This window comes from Falco naumanni, chromosome Z, assembly GCF_017639655.2.
Source record: "Falco naumanni isolate bFalNau1 chromosome Z, bFalNau1.pat, whole genome shotgun sequence".
In the NCBI taxonomy this organism is placed as follows: Eukaryota; Metazoa; Chordata; class Aves; order Falconiformes; family Falconidae; genus Falco; species Falco naumanni.
Genome location: NC_054080.1, coordinates 56,773,340 through 56,793,526, shown reverse-complemented (window position 1 = coordinate 56,793,526; position 20,187 = coordinate 56,773,340). Strand labels below are relative to the sequence as shown.

At 36.9% G+C, this 20,187-nt stretch overlaps 1 protein-coding gene across 5 annotated transcripts in view; it reads left to right on the top strand.

Moving 5' to 3' along the window:
* Window positions 1–20,187, top strand: part of SMARCA2 (SWI/SNF related, matrix associated, actin dependent regulator of chromatin, subfamily a, member 2) — a 120,410-nt gene that overhangs the window by 44,745 nt on the left and 55,478 nt on the right. For all 5 annotated transcript variants that reach the window (XM_040579072.1, XM_040579068.1, XM_040579070.1 and 2 more), the window contains 11 exons: window positions 85–258; window positions 4,209–4,379; window positions 8,459–8,512; window positions 9,970–10,100; window positions 10,315–10,375; window positions 11,888–11,988; window positions 12,285–12,432; window positions 15,603–15,766; window positions 17,481–17,547; window positions 18,087–18,197; window positions 19,689–19,931. In XM_040579072.1, coding sequence (XP_040435006.1) covers window positions 85–258; window positions 4,209–4,379; window positions 8,459–8,512; window positions 9,970–10,100; window positions 10,315–10,375; window positions 11,888–11,988; window positions 12,285–12,432; window positions 15,603–15,766; window positions 17,481–17,547; window positions 18,087–18,197; window positions 19,689–19,931 — 1,425 coding nt within the window. The remainder of the gene's footprint in view (window positions 1–84; window positions 259–4,208; window positions 4,380–8,458; window positions 8,513–9,969; window positions 10,101–10,314; window positions 10,376–11,887; window positions 11,989–12,284; window positions 12,433–15,602; window positions 15,767–17,480; window positions 17,548–18,086; window positions 18,198–19,688; window positions 19,932–20,187) is intronic.

Sequence of the window (20,187 nt, the reverse complement as noted above, 5' to 3'; positions counted from 1 at the left end):
ATTGTAAGATTAAAACTTACGTGTTTGTGATTTTAAGTCTTGTGCTTTGCCCAAGCATCTGCACTAACTTGTTTCTCTTCCTAGGAATACCTGAATAGCATACTGCAGCATGCTAAAGATTTTAAAGAGTACCACCGGTCAGTTGCTGGGAAAATTCAGAAACTTTCTAAAGCTGTGGCAACTTGGCATGCCAACACTGAGCGTGAGCAGAAAAAAGAAACTGAGAGAATTGAGAAAGAAAGAATGAGGAGACTAATGGTAAGGAGTAGAGGAAGGAATATGGTTATTTTAGGTAAAATTACATGCTGCTTCCTTTCAATATTTCATATGCCATCTCAGTCACACCCATATTTTTTCTTTGAAGAATAAAGCCTCTATAATGCAAAAAGTATAAATCTGAAACTGCTACAGCTTGATTACCTGTATTTCTGTTGATGGTAGTGAATGTGACACTTGATTTTCACTTATAGCTACTTCTTTTTTAAAGGTTTTTGATGGGAGTAATTGTTGTTTTCTACCAGCATGAAAACTTAGCACGACCACTTCTGTATAACATCACTTAATCTCATTAACTACATATACTAACACTGTTATGTAATTGCAGGGGTATTGGTCCATTATATAAATACTGGACTGTGTTTTATTTCTAGGTTTTTAGTGTTGAAGATTCCATATGATTAACATGTTCATGGCATTACACCACATACTTTTTTTACATAAAGCTGATCTCACGTGTGAAAGTACATAACCAATAGCAGTAATGAATATATCTTGAAAATTCATAGCAGACAGTTCTACCCATTAACACTGTGGGACCATATTCCTTCCTGCAATTTCATAGTTTTCCCTTCTGTGCACCTGCACAGTACTAGTTGTATCACTCTTAGGATGGAGTAGAATGTTTTTTTGTATAACCATGTCTTTTCAGAATGGTGTGGAACCAATCAGTGGGCTGCCTACATTTCAGGAATTGAAATAGTTCTGGAATTTAAAGTGTAGGCAGTTTAATGCATATGTACAAGTATGTTAGCAAATGGGGTTGGAAAAATTTCTTCAAGATATTGGTTAGCTCTTTTTTAACATTTTATTAACACTTTACAAACACAGAATTGAATTAGAATTGCCATGCTTACTTTGAAACATGCTGGCAAAAACCAATAAGTATCTAATGTGGGTGCAGACGTAAGACAAAACTCTAGTTCCTTTCCAGAATCTATTCCCACCCTGAATAAGGACTGAACAATTTGGTTTTAAAAATCACAAAACAAAATGTAGACATAATTAAATATGATTAAAACTTTAAGTGCATTGCATGTAAAATGTAAATGAAGGGCTTGCATAAGAGAATAACAAATGTTTAGGCCCTAGAGCATTTCTTAAAATTACATAGTAATCAGCATTATAGACTTTTTATAATTAATAATTGCCAGCAGTCTAACTAAGCTTTTAAAAATGTTAAGTATTAGAGAAAGAAGGAGCTGGTTTAAAAAAAGCTAAACTTGATATTTTAGAAATATTTTTGTTTGTTGTAATGTTGAGGTTATGTCAGCCCAGCATGTAGTGTAACAAATAATAAAGATGTCCACTGCTGAAATGTACAAAGTAGATCTGAATGTCCAGAAATGGCACAGGATACTAGTACTTCCAGAATAGCAGTGCTTTGTCCTAAGACTCCTTCACCTAGGCTGTAGTTAGGTGCTATCATAGATACAGCACTTCATAGGCATTTTCAGTTTGGGGCTTTGTACTCAGAAGTCTTTTCCTCTGCTGCTCTATTAAATCCTTCTGCAAAAGCAAACTGTGTGTTATGTTAGTGGGGTTATTTGGCCCATTTAGTTTTAGTCCAGTTGTGATAAATTCTGAATTTGCACATATGTATTAGCGGTTTTTACAAAAATCTTTTACTCTCAGACGTTTGGTGTGGTCTAGGAAAATGTGCTGTGGCTAAAACTCTTTGAATATCTTTTCAGAATGTTGAATTCATTCCACAGAGTGTCCTTCATTGACTGCGATTAGAAATGGTGATTGTGTCACAGCTCATTAATAGTAATATATACCATATGCAGGGATGGGCATTGGGTAAGATTTTAAAAGAGAAGCTTGAATGTATAAAGGCAGTGCCTTGGCTGGATTACGATGACTGCGTATCCACTACTACTGCTACTAGTAGTAGTAGCAGTAGATTGCAATGACTATATTCGGTAGTAGTAGTAATAATAATAATACTAACAACAACTTAGGTTTTGAGTGTTGTAGTTCTGATGGTTGAGCATTACAACTGAATTTTACAAGCAGTTTTACCAGCTCAGTTTGAACATTACAGCTGTTCTTGTCAACTTTCTGCAGTTCTTATGTCTCTCCACAGAGGCACAAGGGTTTTTTAAACTCCTAGCGTGCTGTCTTCTAAAGTAATCATCTTTAAAATGTTTCTGACTCATGTTTGGTTTTTATAAGGCATCATGTACTTTGTTTTTTTAGCCAAAATTGACAAAGCTGTCTCTGCTGCTTTTCTTCTGTTCTGGCATGCTCAAATGCTGCATTATTATCTTCACAGCACATGAAAGTAGTATTTCCTTGTATGTCTTACCTTTAACATTTAACACAATGCCATAAGGATGCAGAGTTGCCAGAATGACTCAGAGATATGGCTTATCTGGTGAATCCTGTCTCTGATAGTGACCTGTGTCAAAGATGAAATAACATCAGAGCGGAAAGATAATAGATGATTATCTGCCCAAAAGAAAATTCTCTTCTAACATCTAAAAGAAAAAGATTTGTATTGATACTGGAAAAATGACTAAGTGCAAGTTCACATCCAGCTCCGATGTTCTTCCTCTGGATATGGGCTACCTGCACTACATGTTCTTGAAAAATCATCTCTGTAGGAGACATCTGTTTGATGTGACTTCCTCCTCCCTTACCTGTTGTAGCTGCTCTAGATTTTCTGATCATTAGGCTGTGAGAGTAGGAGATATTTAGAATCACAGAGTCCCTGAATCCCAGTGTCACTCAGGCTGACAGGGAGTGCTCTAGTCCAATGACCTTCCCAAAGCAGTGTCAGATCGAGTTCAAAGCAGGTTGCTCAAGGCTTTTTTCAGTCAAGTCTTGAAAACCTCTAAGGTCTGAAATGGTACAACTTCTCTGCCTGTTCAGGTCCTTCTGAAGTGTAGCCCAGCCCTTGCGCATATTGACTAGCTTCCCCTAGTTTCATGTCATCTGCAAACTTGAATAGGGTGTCCTCCATCCCTTCCTCTGGGTCACTGATCAAGATGTTAATATGCCCCAGGATTGACCCCTGTGATAATCCCTCTTCTTACTGTCTCCAGATAGTGTAACCCTCAGCCACCCTGGGGAGAAGGACTTGAGGGTATTGGTGGATGAAAAGCCGAATATGAGCCAGCAGTGTGAGCTCGCAACCCAGAAAGCCAATTTTATCCTGGGCTGCATCAAAAGAAGCATGACCAGTAGGCTGAGGGAAGTGATTCTCCCCTTCTGCTTGGCTCTTGTGAGAGCCTTGTGTGTTCAGCTCTGGGGCCCCAGCATAAGAAGCACATAGGCCTGCTTGTGCAGGTCCAGAGGCAGTCCTCGTAGATGATTTGGGGACTGGAGCACGTCTCCAAGGAGGACAGGCTAAGAGAGTTGGGGTTGTTTAGCCTGGAGAAGGGAAGGCTCTAGGAAGACTTTATAGCAGCCTTCCAGTACTTAAAGGGGGGCTACGGGAGAGATGGGGAGGGACTCTATCAGGGAGCATAGTGATAGGATGAGGACGTCTGTTTTACATAGAAAGAGGATAGATTTAGATGAGATGTAAGGAAGACATTCTTTACTGTGGGGGTGGTGAGGCACTGGAACAGGTTGCCCAGAGAAGTTGTAGATGCCCAGTCCCTGGCGGTGTTCAAGGCCAGGTTGGATGAAGCTTTGAGCAGCCTGATCTAGTGGAAGATGTCCTTGCCAATGTAAGGGGGGTTGGAAAAAGATAATCTTTAAGATCCCTTCCAACCCAAACTGTTCTGTAATTCTGTGATTCTGTGAGCTGTTAACATAAATGTATGACCCTGTGAGCCTGATCATATGATCTTTACCCATCTAGTTGTCCCCCGATGCAGATCATAATGACCTAAGATAACACATGATTGTTGATATGGGAGTAGGTTGGTGTTTCTTTGCAAGCATTTCTGTCATGGTTGGTGTCTATTTTGTATTGCTAGGCTGAAGATGAAGAAGGCTACCGCAAGCTGATTGACCAAAAGAAAGATAGACGCCTGGCCTACCTATTGCAGCAGACAGATGAGTATGTGGCTAACTTGACTAACCTGGTATGGGAGCATAAACAGGCACAAGCAGCCAAAGAGAAGAAGAAGAGAAGGAGAAGAAAGAAGGCAAGTAATTACAGCTGATATTTTTAGGCCATGTCTCCTTCAAGTCCAATTTTAATATTAATAAATGTAGAGATACCCAGTTGACATACACATACCAAAGTATCTAAAGTCATCTACATGGCCAAATTCTTCACACTGAAGGAACTCATCTATCTCCACTGAAATATGTAAGAAATTTGCTATCATTGATTCCAAAGAAGGTGAAAGGCAGGATTAGAAAATCGTGGACTGTTAACATTGATTCACTGATAAACTTTCTGTGCTACAGGCAAAATTGGGTGTGACATGTAAATTAGGATTGAAGTACCCAAAAAGGATCCAGTGGATCCAAAACATTGTATGCAGAAGATGGAAAAGTCTGGTCTGTGTAGCTGTTTCATACAGAGTAACTTTTTTAAACCTCCACGTTCTACACTTGGCTCAGTCCATTTTGTAGGACCATTGGAAATGACTAGAGGGAAAGAACTTGCGTAGGTTTATTATAGCAAATGGGTATTCTGCCAATAGTATTATTCATAGTGCGTTCTTAACATTTAATTGAAGCTTTTCAAAATTACCTTTCTTCATATGAAATATCTTACCTTGTGAGAGACTCTCGTTGTGGAAACCGAACAGTGCTATTTTCAAAACAGCAATTGTGTGTGTGAAATAGTCATTAACTAATGATTTGTCATTTTTGTGACCTCTGAGTACCTTTCATCTCTTGCAAGTTGAATAAGAGGATTTTTATAATGCTTTTCCATGCCTGATTTGCTATTAATTGTTAATGCAAATATAAACTTCATATTTACATGGTTTACAAGCAGCACTGTAAATATGCTAATAAATTCCAGCAAATGAAAAATTCTAATTTTCTGGAATGCTCCATGTTTTCTCCTGTCCCTCTTTAAAACCTCCGTACTTTTTGTTGAGAGCATGTTCTTAACATAGGAACAATCCCTTGCCTACAAAGTTAAGACATAACTTAAATGGGGTTGTTGACCTACATTACCAGTGAGAACAGACCTGATTTAATGTATGGAATTTTCAGTAGAGATAATCCTTAATGAGATAGTGTGTGAAGTAAATGCACTGCTCTAATGAAAAATATTAATTCCTTCAGCAATTTCTATGTCAGTTTAGCTGAAGTATGTATGAGGAACACAGAGTCTCTTCTGGCCATGTCAATAAAGACATAATTTTCTGTCACTGAAGTAAAGGGAAATATGCCCCACAAATATTCAGCGCTTATAAATTTCCTAGTCTAAAATGTAAAGGAAGATAAGCAGAAAAAAAATCTCAGCTCTGTCTTGATCATCTGTAGATTTTTGTTTGTAATTAAGTTCTTTCCACCAAGCTTTTGTTCAGCTGTCAAGGATATAGGAATGTACATAAATATTATTCTTTGTTTTAATTTATAATTCTCTGAATTAGTTGTCCATGGCTGCAGCACTCATTGAAATTGGTGGGCACTGTGTCTTCTTCCAAGTCATACACTTCTTATACACTTTTATGATTTGCAGTCCATGTAAACACAGTTTAATCTACTAACACACATAATTAAATGTCTTGTACTTAAGAGAAATAAGATAAAAGAGTTCTTAGGTTTTTCTCGTAGAAGTAACAATGAGGCAGTAGGTGATGAAGAAGTACTTCTTGTCTTTGCCAGGCTCACATTATATAATATCCAAGTGAACCCTACATTCTTACAAGAATAAAATTTCAGCTTAGTCCACTTTTTCTCTGCGATACAGCTTGGGGAATTTTAATGGTAGATTTTCCCTCTTTGCTTTTTTCACATTCCTGTATTTGTGTCCTCTGTCTCCTGCCTCCTGTTCAGCTAGTGTTCCACATTCTCACTGCAGTCATGGATAAATAAAAAAATATTCCAGATGAAATTTTCATCTGATAGGATAGTTTAACTTGCATGTTGCTGTGCAGCCTTTCACCTTTATATATAGGAGTTTTTCCTGTCACTATACAGAGAATGAAGAAAATGTAGCTTTCTACTTCCATAAAATTGGTATTTCCTTGTCAAGGATTAAATTGTCAAGATTAAAGACGTGTTTGCATAGCCCAAAATATAAGTGCGAGATATCTCTCATTATTTACATTTATCTCCTTTGTAGCATAGGTTTGTGCTTTCCAAAATGTTTGTTAACTAGAAGTCATAAAAGTTTCTGCTCTCACAGCAAGATCTGATCTTTGCACAGTGAGTAACACTGATGCTTACTGTTCATTTGTGGTGGTGTGTTTGAAACACCACGTTTCAAATGGTCAGGGGACTGGAGCACATCTCCAAGGAGGACAGGCTAAGAGAGTTGAGGTTGTTTAGCCTGGAGAAGGGAAGGCTCTAGGAAGACTTTATAGCAGCCTTCCAGTACTTTAAGGGGGGCTATGGGAGAGATGGGGAGGGACTCTATCAGGGAGTGTAATGATAGGATGAGGACATCTGTTTTTTGTTTTGAGTTGTAAGGTTCTTTCCATTGATTGGAACAATTATTATATGTTAGAGGGCAGTGCCATGTGCAAAAGAATGGACCCCTCTCCTTTTGTTTATCCAAGATAAAAAATACCCTCACTCGATGTAACTTGTTCAGCCAAGACCAGATATGTGGTACTGTAATTTATTCTGCCCCTCTGTTTAAACTCTTCAGTTTTGGTAAAGTTCCTTTCTTTGTCAGCAGACACATCTGCTGCCCAGGAATGCTGAAGAAAGCAGTCTGCAAGCTTATTGCATTGGGCAGGACCAATGACATTTGTGTAGCTCAGTGAAGTATTTATAAGCCTCAACTGCAGGTTATTTTTTGTATATTAAAAAACATTATACTTCATAAATATTTTAAAAGTTTTAGACTAGAATCAAGCTTAGCCAGATTTCCATTTTTGGTAATACTAGTGAAAGGGTAGAACAAAGGTAATTAGGCATGTGTCCAGAAGTAAAAAGGCTATGCAAAATAAATAAAAATAAACTTTTTTAAAATGTAGAATTGACCCATATCTGCTGCTGCATATTCATTTGAAGTTCATGCCTTGAGAAATGGACTTTAATGGCAAAGACAAAGGCTCAAGGCTTGATCTGAAGTGAATATTGGGGATCATCTCCATATACGGAAGTCAGCTGTTCCTGAAGTATACTTCTTAAAAAAAGAAAAAACTGGATTATCTGAATTTATCACACACATTAATGATACTTGGGGTTGTTTATCTATAAAACACAATTTAAGAGATCTGGTCTTGTTGTTAGTCTGATCTGTTTACATTGGTAACCAAAATAAAACTGTGCCGTAGTACTACAAACCCAGCACTGTGACAGGAGCAGAAGCTGTATTCTATCCTTTCTTGCTCATTGTCAGAATTGTTTAGGAAAATTCCAATTCAAAAGCAAACTATGTCTTCCATTTTCAAATACTATCCTGACATTTTTAAGTAGGGTAAATGAGAACAGACTTTGATGAAGTTACTGCTTATTTCTTGCGGGGGTGCCTGGCGAGAAAAAAAAAAGTATCTAGCTTACTCCAGTTAAGAACTCCAGCATTCTTTTCATTTGTAATTTGAGTAATTGTGGTCTAGACTTTATTGAGATATAGTGCAAGGAACTCCCAAAATACCCATTCTCGTTGGTTGTCAGACACCCCAAAATTGTGTCCATACTCAAAATGAAAGTGCCTACACCAATATACAGTTTGTGATATATGGTAACACCTCTGAAATGAAGATTAAAGCACTTTAGAGGGAATGAATAGTAAATCACATGAAACTTAATTACTATTTTATTTGTATTAGCACAGTCTGTAAGCAACTGAGCTTTAGGTCCAGACCAGCAATTCAGTAGGCTAGCCATTTCTTAAATGCAGATCTATGGCAGTGACTACAGGTGTTGCATGTACCCTATTCGTGCTAGTAAATTGTTTGTGTGTGTGGTAGTAGTTCTGAGCCTAGCTCTACCTATATTCACCCATGCCTTAAATTACATGCATCCCAGGCTATTCAGGAATGGAATGAAACATATTCATGGTCCAAAATGCTTCTATTATTTAAAGTGTTCTCTCTATGCTTGTAATCTGACTGTGATATTTTCACTTCTTTATTTGATGTAGAAGGCTGAAGAAAATGCAGAAGGAGTGGCATCTGGTCTTGGTCCTGATGGAGAGGTATGAATTTTACAGGGTAGTTTTTTTGGTTGTGTTTTTAAAACTTTCTAGTGATTGTTCTGTATGCCATTGCTATAGCTTAAAAAAAAAAAAAAATCATGACCACAAATGTTCTAAGAAGAGCAGTTTATGACCAGAAATAAAATTTATCTAGATTAACATTTATACTAGCCTGTTTCTATTCAGAAAGTTGAAGACTAAAAAAAAATATTGTATCTATCACTGAGTATGCTGAAGAATCCCTCTTACCTTTATTAACGCTTAAGCAGTCTGTGTGTATACATAATTTACTCAATAAAATGAAGTTATAAACACTATATATTCTAGCTTTCCATTTTTGTGAAATATATTGTTGACATTGCACATAATTACCTTTCAGAGACAGGACAGACTATACTATTGTGATGGCTTAAGAGATCTGAAAGTTCTTTCTTCCTCAGAAGCAAATGGAAATAAGTAATTTTTCTGTGTCATTCTTTGAATAATATTTTTCATTCAGTAGCAGAGAATGTGCTGCCTCATGAAGAGCTATTTTGTCAATGTCATTTTTCTGTTCCATCTTATTTTTATATAAAAACTTTAGAATTGTATTTATTGTTTTAATTTTGGTCTTTTTTATACTTGCAAGTGATACTTCTGCTGATTAGTTCAAAATTATAGCAAAATACTTTAATATAGTTACCGTTGCACAAGGAAAATGCAGCTAATGTTCCTGTAACTTCATTATCTATGGAAATGGAGTACATTTTATACTCTATCAGTCACTGTATTTTTAACTGTTCAGAATTATTTTTTCTTATTCACATATATGTACTAGGAAAAGATTCTTCAGTAGAAGCGGTAGTAGAAGGCAAAATGTTTTTCAAGTAGAAAATCTGTGATTGAACAGGGCAAAGAAATAACAGAAGTAATTATGCTACTCTGGTTTTGTTAAAGCACCAGAATAAGTAAAAGTTTTTGTTATTGCAGATGCTTTATCAGCTTAATTGAAGAAGTGAGGACAGTGAATCTTTAAAATAAGCATTCTTTACTTAAAAAGTTAGCTAAATTATAACATCCTTGTTTCTCCATGTAAGAGAAAAAGTCATAAGGTTAGCATATGCTTTCTTGTTACAGATGTGTATTGGTATAAATAACAGAATTAAATGCCTATAAACATACATACCTTGTGTCTTGTTTCACAGAAGCCAACAGTTTATTCTTTTCCATGCTGCTCTTGTTAATTTATTTGTAGTACTGTTATGTATTTGTAGATGTCACATAGAATATGCTACATGCAGAAATACTGTGACTCAGCGTTTGCTTGATAGCTATGTGAGAAGGTGTGGCTTCTAATAACAAAACTACACTGCTTGTTCAGATCTGGAATTTTGAAGGTGCTATTAGTTCTTTTAATTGTATATGACCAGCATGAAATTCAGTTGCCTTATGTTATAAAATTTCATTTTAATGTTTAGCCCATAGATGAAAGCAGTCAGATGAGTGACCTTCCAGTCAAAGTGACTCACACTGAAACAGGCAAAGTTCTTCTTGGACCAGAAGCACCAAAAGCAAGTCAGCTGGATGCCTGGCTGGAAATGAACCCCGGGTAAGTAGTTAGGATACAAGTAGGCTGCTTTTTCTATTTACATTAATGTTTTTCATAGGCTTCTCTTAGTTATTCTTTTTCCTTTTTTATCTCCCCTCCCTTCCTTCCCACTCCCCCCTTCATGTATTATGTGTAAACTGAATACGAGATCTAGTGAATCTAATCCCTCCTCTTGTTATCTGTAATTCATAATCTTTCTGTCATCTTTTTACAGCTATGAGGTTGCTCCCAGGTCAGATAGTGAAGATGAGAGTGGCTCTGAATATGAGGAAGAGGTATGTATCTTTAAAAAAAATAATGCGACCAGTCGCACAGTAAAAAAAATAATTACTTATTCTATGTGATTTTCTCCTCTTTTTCGTAAGGAAGGAAGGGAAACTGGTAGCAGATGTGTAGGTGTTTTAAGAATAATACAAATAGGAAAATAAACTTAATCAAATTCTTTCCAGTTCAGAGCAGTTGCCCTTTTTATATGCCATATATGCCTAATGGGTAATCAGAGTTAGGAAAAATAAATATTTTACTCTGACTATTAATGATCATTAACCAGAGAATATAAGCAGATTCCAGAAAAGAGTGTTTTGTGGCATTGTGCTGAATGAAGTTAACATCTCTAATGTCTATGTATTGGAGCTTTTATTGGAAATCTTGAATAACACAGTTATTTATTTATTATGTTTATTGAAAAGTTTGGGATTATGTCAGGGATTTAGGTCCAGACAGTTCAGGACAAGCTATTTGATTCAGTATTTTAATGGTGATTTAAATACTATTATTACAAAAAATCTAAAAATAATCTTAAAATTAACACACACAAAGATTCCAGCCCTGCAGGATCATAATGTTAGATACTATAAATAATCAATACTGCCACTTGCATAGCGTTTTTCAGACAAGTACTTTCTAAAGGAGAGGAAAACTGAGAAATGGAGAAGGACCGTGTTCAGTCAACAGGCTGGTAGCAGACTGAGGTATAGAATTCAGATATAAGTCCAGCAGGCTTTACAACACTAGACCAGTTGACCACTGAAACTGACTGGACTGTATGATGTTAAGGTACATGCCTTTGTAGGACTAATTAGTGGTAATGTAATTCTACAAGACTTGTAGTATTAAGATAGGAAGGGAGGGTCTGATACCTGTCAGATTCTAGAAGGAATGTTAAAAGAGGTGTGCCCACATTTTTAGCAGACTCTTTAGCAGCAGTGTTTTCTAGGGCTGGCGAGTTCATTCTTAGGAAAATACACTTGCAGAAATCACAGCAGTATTTTTTTTAGCTTCATAAGTGAGATTTTAAATTGTTGGTTATCAGTTGCAACTGTAGCCAGAGGACTTAAAAGTTATTTTTAAAAAAGTGAAAACATGGTGTGTTTTTCAAAAATTAAGAACCTAGAACCCTAAACCAGCAGTTCTTGGCAGTTTTTCAAGCTTTATTAAATTATCACACAACTGGAATATGATATAAACATATATATGGTATTGGAATCCTCTTCATTAATGCAGTAAACCCAATAAGGCTTTTAAAAGTAAGATCGTGAAAAGGGAAATTGCTTCTTATTTCAAAGTATCATGACTTCCTTTTGGTTAATACATGTCAAAATTTACCTTCCTGTTATGCTGCAGTGCAATTCTGTTGCAGAATAGGTGTAAATTGAACTTTGTGCTTCAGGTTTCTGTCATAAAGCATTAACCAATGAAAGCTACCAATATGTGAATGCCAGTTGAAAGTATGACTTAGGACAATGCTGCACTTCCCAGGACCTCTGTTCTTTTTCTGTATTCTGTAGGATGATGAAGAAGAATCAAGCAGGTTAGAAGCAGATGAGAAGATACTCCTGGATCCTAACAGTGAGGAAGTTTCTGAGAAAGATGCAAAGCAAATCATTGAGTGAGTGCTCTTTATATGCTGTTTTCTGTTAGGAATTGTGATTTCTTACAGTGGCATTTCTCAAGAGTAAATTGCTGTAGATTAAAGGGAGTTGTGGTAGCTTCTCTGGCATGAACACCCGCAGGAAAAGGAATATGGTCATTTGGTATTAATTGTGTCCTACTTATAAAGAGCTTGCACCCTTTGGTGTACTTGCCATGGTTGGGGATTTGCACTTTCTTTAGACATACATATGTGAGCTGTGGTCAAAAAAGCTGTTTGTGGGAATTCACTTTAGTTCTTTTTCTGCTTTCTAGAACAGCCAAACAAGATGTGGATGATGAATATAGCATGCAATATAGTGCTAGAGGGTCTCAGTCCTACTACACTGTTGCTCATGCGATCACAGAAAGGGTGGAAAAGCAGTCTTCTCTTCTTATTAATGGCACACTAAAACATTACCAGGTGAGAAATCATTAAAGCATTAAAATATTTAAAATTTAGAATTATGCTCAACATTTCAATGTGGTATTTCAAGTGGCAAACTGAAAATGTGTTAAGCAATGCAAGATCTCTAGTAGGTTAGAATTTGGGAATTACATGGACAAAGCAATGGCCATTACCTATCATAGATAATGTTTCATACACACTGCTTGAATAACAATACCAACTTTCTGTATATACCTGTAACTTTTTTTTTCATTGCAGACCAATAATATTTTGGTTTTGCTATCCTCATTGACTGACCTGGAATTTCAGTTCTGTTCATTGTTTTCATTTGTGGTGTGTTAACAATATTTTTCTTCTTCCAATGTTTAAAAATTTAGGATTTTATTTTTTAAGATCCCAGTATTTCAGTGCAGTGATAGATGAAACTTGGAAACAAAATACTTTACTATGGAAACCGATGTCTCACATTCTTTACAGACGTGCATGGATTTAGTAACTAGGAACTTGTGTGCTGACCTAAGCTAGATTCATATATGATTGAACATGTCCTTGGTACGTTTTCAACATTTCTTCTATTGTACAGCTTTATAGGAAACTCCAAGAGCCTGTATCTTTTCTGCAGTCAGAACATTATTTCTACATCCACATACAAGAAAGAATAATACTTACTGAGATGTCATAAAGGTGTATTGTGTACCTGTCTCTACTTCCAGAGAACTAGGAAGAAGACCGTTTCCTAAGTACAAAGCATTATGATTACAGCCCCCAGCTTCCTGTGCTCCTTAGCATTGCCATCTATTACAGTAGCTTGTTTAAATAATACAAAGTTCAAGAGTTAAGGTGGTTTGTCTTTCCAAAGCATTTTAGTATGTTTATATTGGGTTCCTAACTGTGGGACATAGTGGGATAACAAGGCAAATGAACAAATGCTGAAACAAGAGTGTTCATACTGGGTGTACAGAAGACAACAGTGCTGCTCTAGAGCAGGGCCTTAAGAGGTTTTCATTCACTCACCATATAAAGCCTTGAGCAACCTAGTCCCAAGGCTAGACCTGCTTTGGGCAGGGTATTGGCCTAGAGACTGCCTGAGGTCTATTCCAAACTGGGTAATCCCATGATCCTACTTGTTCATAGCAAAACTCCATCTGAATTTGAATTCTGTTCTGAATCCTTAGCACTTCCAGGTGTCTCACTGTGAGCCCTCAGCAAAGAGAGGAATATGTCATTCAGGGGCTGATTTTGAATACAATAGGTTAACTAACTTTTCTGGCACCACTGAGGAACATCATGACTGAGACAAGATAGAATCTGACCATATAGAGATATATGCCACATTGTCAGCTATGATGCCCTCTTTATTTCTGCTGCCTCATTGTCAATATGTTATCCCCCTTGTGCACCCGGTGAAGCAGGGAGCCAACAGACACAGTCAGACACCACCTTTACTGCGTAATCATGATTCATTGTCTGGGAAAGTTTACCTGATGTACTAAATGAATAGTGTGTAACAGTACTGATTTGATGGTCATATTGGCTTAAAGTGCTCATGGATGGGAAATTAAGATTGTGGTAATTCCTTTACTTCCTAAATTGTAATTACTTATGGAGCACAAAAATATTCTTAAATTATGCAGATCCGTGTTTTGCAATGCAATTTCCCTGTGTGCCACAAAGTAAAATAAAATGCAGTTACACAGACACTCATACAGGGCATGCCAGTTAAAGCAGGTCCTTTGGCTACTCACTATGATATCTGGCAACTGAATAATTAGATTTGTTCTTTGTGGTGTCTGTTCTATATATAATTGCACCAGAGGTAAGAGGTAGACTTGTCTAAGGAGCTTTATGTCAGGAGCATTGAGGCTTGGCTTTGGTTCTAGCAAGAATGTTCTTAAGGAGACTGTTCTGTGACTCTCTCCTTCACTCCTTGTATTTCCCTGTCCTCTAGATTTTACATACTTCTTCCTTTTCAACTTTTTTTTCTGATTTTTCATGTTTCTTACTGTCAAGTTTGGTCAGATTGTCTCTTCCTTCATAGCGGTATATGTCAGTGGAGAAAGTTCAATGACATAGAAGAGACAGTTTTCTTATTCCCAATTCTTAAACTGCTTTGAAAGTGGGACGTAAAGGTGCAGAACAAATTCAGAACAAACTCTTGGTGGCCTGAGTATTTCATAACTAAACAGAAATCAGTCAGCAATGTACATAGAGCTAGTAAATTGGCAACATTATTTTGGATACTCTCTTATAGGAGCAACAGGTTACTTCAAGCATATAGTGTTTTCTCTCTGAATTTTCTTAGGCTTCTTAATTTACTTCTCTCTCCACGCGTGGGACACAGCAAAAGTCTGGGTCTTAGAAGCAAACACTTACTTTGCACTTGCATCAGTAATGAGATACACAGATATGTGGAAGTCTGTGTGACAAGGGAATGATCCGAGTCAGTGCTTTCTAGCAGTATTCCTTGGAATGTGAAATTCTGTTATGTAGACATTTCTTAGCTACAGTACTCTGGTTTCCTTCTGGCTCTGGGATTTTCTGCAGAAGGTGTAACTGAACAAAGGGGGCCTACTCTGACATGTGAAGGTCTGGACAGCAGACATAAATGGATGTGCTCCATGAGTTTTAGCATACCAGTGATGCAATTGGCAAGTGTGAAGCTTACATGTTTTGCCCAGACTTGATGGATTTGGTTTTGAAAGATTTTAATTGACACAGGGAAATGCCATGAAATACACACAGAAAGTAATACATGTGTTAGTACTGAAATTGAAGAACAAACTTATAATGTGAAGCGTTTATCAGCCTTACATGTGAGTGCCTGTGTTGCTTTGTATGCAGTACACAAAAACCTCGATCTATGAAATCTGACTTCATATTATGGGCTTTGCTAAACAGGAGTGATGATTTCCATATAGCTGTTACAAGAAATGTAACTTGTTTTGTTTTATTGTTTTTTCTTGTGGTTTGGTTTTGGTGGGTTTTGTTTGGGTTGGTTTTTTTGGTGGTTTTTTTTAATTTTTTGTGGCGGGAAGGTGTTAAGATAGCTGGGGATCCCTGTGCATATAGTAGTATTAAAGGAAATTGAACATCTAAGTAGGCAGGGACATCAGAACTTTGGTTCTGTAGTACTGGTATTAATTAGTGTGGGTTTTAATAACTGAAACTACTGCTGTTCATTTCAGCTCCAGGGACTGGAATGGATGGTTTCGCTCTATAATAACAATCTGAATGGAATTTTAGCTGATGAAATGGGCCTGGGAAAGACAATACAGACTATTGCACTCATCACTTACCTGATGGAGCACAAAAGACTCAATGGCCCCTATCTCATCATTGTTCCCCTTTCGTAAGTAAAAGTTCCCTCTCTGTTAATCGTTCTAAGCATTGCAGATGTGTGTTCTGAATACACCAACTTGTTTTTCAAGTAATGATACTACCAGAGATGCACAGTGGCATTACACTGAGCATGTAGTCAATGTTTACTTTGACATTTCTTCTCACGTAATTGTCTGGCTTTGGAAGGGTGAACAGAAGGCTGATAAAGCGCTTGATGCCATCAGTTTCTGTCCACTCTTCGCAAGCTCGTAGTGAATTTACTGTAATTCACTCTTAAGCCACAAGAGGGGGATATTTTTTTCATATTACAACCGTGCGGTTCCTCATACAACTTATAACTGATATTAAAAATCTGTTGCTTAAGTCTTTAAACAACTGGCACCTTGATGATACCAAGTAGTCATGCTTTAATGAGGTTGGATGATCTTTTAAGTACTGTTTAACTAGCCCGGGACGTAGCTTTGGTGAATGATACTCACACTTTGGTCAGGTGTCCAGTTCATGATTGTTTATGGTGCTTCCACCTTTTGCTTTTCCTTAGCTTTCCAAGATGCTGCTTGTTTTATACATTTCTCTTAATGCATTTTCCTTTCTCCAAAGGTGAGGTGTGGGTTTTAGTGATTTCTAGTGCTGTGTTTAAAATAAAAGCTGTCAGGCATTATAAAACTGATGTAGCATATTGAGGGGTTGTTTGCATATTTTTGTAAGTGACTTGATTGATGTGCAGAAGCTCCCTGGCCTTTTGTTAGATAATTTGTCTGCTAGTTGTGCTGAGCGTGCAAATGTGTTGTAGAACTGGGATAAATTTTATTTGTGGCCATCTCTTTTGATTTCTTTTGAGGTATCTTGTCTTCTGGCTGCAGTAGTAACTGATTGACTAACATAAATACCACAGCTATGCATAATTATATGAATACAAATTATGAGATCTAGTGTGAAAAGAAGTGATTGGGAGAAGAAATATCTGTACAAGTAATACAAAGTTAAAAATAAGGGGGAAATGTTATTCATATTTGATTTCACATGGGCACAGTAAAAAAATGTGATTTATTTTAAGTTCTTGGTAATGATTTTTCTTATGTTCTAAAAGAAAGCAGCAGAAATTACTTTCCTGTATGTATTTTAAAAGCAGCCTTTCCCTGCCTTTTCTTAATAGCTGGCACTGTTGTCATCACAGGTCCAGTAAGAGAAATTAAAAGAAAACAAGGCAAGCAACTGAAAAAACTCAAAGTTATTTTTTGCTGCTATATCATGATAACAACTAGCCTAGCTATTAAAACCTAACTGTTGTGATCAAACAGCAGAAACACTGTGCAAAAACAGACCTGTATAGTGGCACTGGGTGGCATTATGAGTAGTTTTACTTGAGTAGAACACAGATGAACTAATCAACTTCATGAGGCTGTATCTGAAAAATTGTAACATCAGGTTTTGGATGATAGGTAATATAAAAGAACTTAAAAATCTGATTTTTGTTCCTTTGTTATCATTTTAATATGCTCCAAAATACCAAGATGCATGCAAAATACTACTCTGAATTGCTTTCAAAGAGGCCCCTGAATGTGAGCTGAAAACACTTTTTTCTGTTTACTACCTTCTCAGAGGTGCTTGTATTTTATTACAGTATATAAAATGCATTTTTGAAAATACACTTGGAAACATTTATAAAGTATTACCTGCCAGTGCTGAAATATATTACCTTTTCTTTATTATCTCTATGATAGGACTTTATCCAATTGGACATATGAATTTGACAAATGGGCTCCTTCTGTGGTGAAGATATCTTACAAGGTTTGGTTTGCTTTTTATCTGATTATAGAGTTGAAGGAATGAGAATAGAGCCAGTTTTAACACTGCCTCTGCATACATTTCTAAACTGCTAGCGAAGTTTTGTCATGTATATCAGGTACTAAGCAGTATCATAAGACTGTAATAAACTGTAATTACTTTCACGTAGTGAAGTGCAGAATCAAATTGTTAATTATCACATTGCAAGGCTTCTGATAAGAGTAATACAAATGATATCTGCTTCACATTTTATACATCGCTGAATACTTTGCTCTTTGCTCACTATAGTAGTGTTATGGCCAAGCAATTTGTAAGGAGGCTAGACTGCTAGCTACATGTTTCCAGTGCCCCATAAACAGAGCTCTACAGTCTAGTAGCTGTTTAGGGAAAGTACTCTGAAGAAGTTTGGAATGCATTGATGTATTGTTTGCAGTAGTAAGATTACAAGTTCATGTGGTTGCTCTTTATCTGCTAATTCATAAAAATGATATACTTTCTTCATTAGAAGAAAGAATAACTATTCACTTAGCTCTCTCTTCTAGGGTACACCTGCAATGCGCCGCTCGCTTGTTCCTCAGCTTCGAAGTGGAAAATTTAATGTTCTTTTAACTACTTATGAGTACATAATAAAGGACAAACATATCCTTGCCAAGGTAATAATGACTGTCATCTCTTAGCAGCAAGACCTTCAAAACATGTTGAAATAGTGCCTAGCACAAAATGCATTTTTGTTTTATAGGGAAGTCCTAAGCTGTTGTTCTGTCCTTCAACAGAACTGAAACCTTTCATTTACTTTTCTATTACTCTGTTTATGATTGGACTTCTCAGTCACAGCTCTTCTCCCTGTAAACATCACAATTTCCTTGAATGTGGCCAGGACAGTAATTCCTTTGTGTAATTCTGTCAGTACTATATACCTGCCAGTCCTTGGAAAAACATTGCTTTTCTACCCTCTGCTTAATGGCATTTTACCTAATCTGCAGTCCTGACTTTATTTTTTTTTCCACATTGTTTCTGACTTGAAGCTCACTTTTATTAGAGCCTTTCCCGCTGTGTGGTCACTTTTACCCAAATGACTGTTACCTGTATCATCAGCCTGGTATCCAGAGTCTTTACCACACATGGCCGAGTTCCTAAAGGCTCACAAAGTGTCAACAGGTGTGCCTCAATTGTAATGAATTCATTTGAAATTTGCTGTACTGTAAGACTATGTTATGTGCACACAAAGCAGACTAAAGAGGCATTTTGACACACAGAGAAACCATACGCTCCTACTGTTTCTTTGTTCTTCATTTTCACTTTATTTCACTCTATTACATACTGCATATTTACATTACTCATGTTTCCTCTCTCATGCAAAGGCAGTGCATTTTCTTAGCATAATTCTGAACACCTGAGAACAGTTTGAGACTGCAGAGTTTTCCTTCCCCTATCATTTTTGCCAACTCTTCCTAAAAAGATAGGAAGGACAGCACTATGCCATTCAACCTTTCCTGGGAAATGGAATTAGTTAACACCTGTAAAAGTACAAACCAAGACTTTCCTAGGCATATGTCAGTGTGGCACATGTGTTTACTGCCCATGTAGTTAGTACACATGATAACAGAGAGCTTGAGCAACTTCCTTTCAACATCTGCTGTGACTGAATAAACTGAGTAACTTGAGATGATTGTAATTATGCAGCTTCCTTCTTGAGTAAAAACATAGGATTAGCTGAAACAAAACAAAGTTCAGAGTTGCAGGTTTTTGTGAGAAGTTCTTTTTTCTGGAAATGGTTTTGTCTCCTGTCAAAGTTTGTGTTGGAGACAGGTCATCTGGAGTTCATGTGGTCTCTTTCTTCCCCTGTGAATCATATTCTTGAAGAGCTAGCTAATCACCCTAATCTCTCTCCCAGAAATGGGAGGAATCTGCTGTTTGCTGGAGCAATTCAAGTCAGAATTCATCATCAGATCCAGCAAAACTAATGTTTTTTTTCTATTTTTGCTGCAAGGGCACTGGTACTTAGCTAATGCTTGATTTGGCTTTTCTCATAAATGAGAATGAGTGATGTCTCAGGCTTCAAGTATTATTGTTCTATGCCTGTTGGGAGGAATTTGACTAAGTCTGACCTGATCTGACTTTGCCAATTTTTCTTTTTCTTTTAGATTCGATGGAAATACATGATAGTAGATGAAGGCCATCGAATGAAGAACCATCACTGCAAGCTGACTCAGGTCTTGAATACTCACTATGTGGCCCCTAGGCGAATTCTGCTGACTGGGACTCCATTGCAGAACAAATTGCCTGAACTTTGGGCTCTTCTCAATTTCCTCCTCCCAACCATTTTCAAGAGCTGTAGCACCTTTGAACAGTGGTTCAATGCTCCATTTGCCATGACTGGAGAAAGGGTACTGTAGCAGTTTTTTTTAAAACATTAGAAGCAAACTATTTTTGTAAAACAGAAAGGAGCTTATACAGAAGGATTAGTGTTTGAACTCTCCCTGGTACTTGGGAAATTAACATAACTAAAAGCCACCTTTTTTATGCCAGAAAATTTTAATATCAGTTTTCTGATATTAAAATATTATGAGTTGGTTTGCTTGTAACATGCAAGCAATTATCAGACATACTTAACCTGTCATATAAGCAAAGATATTACCTAAT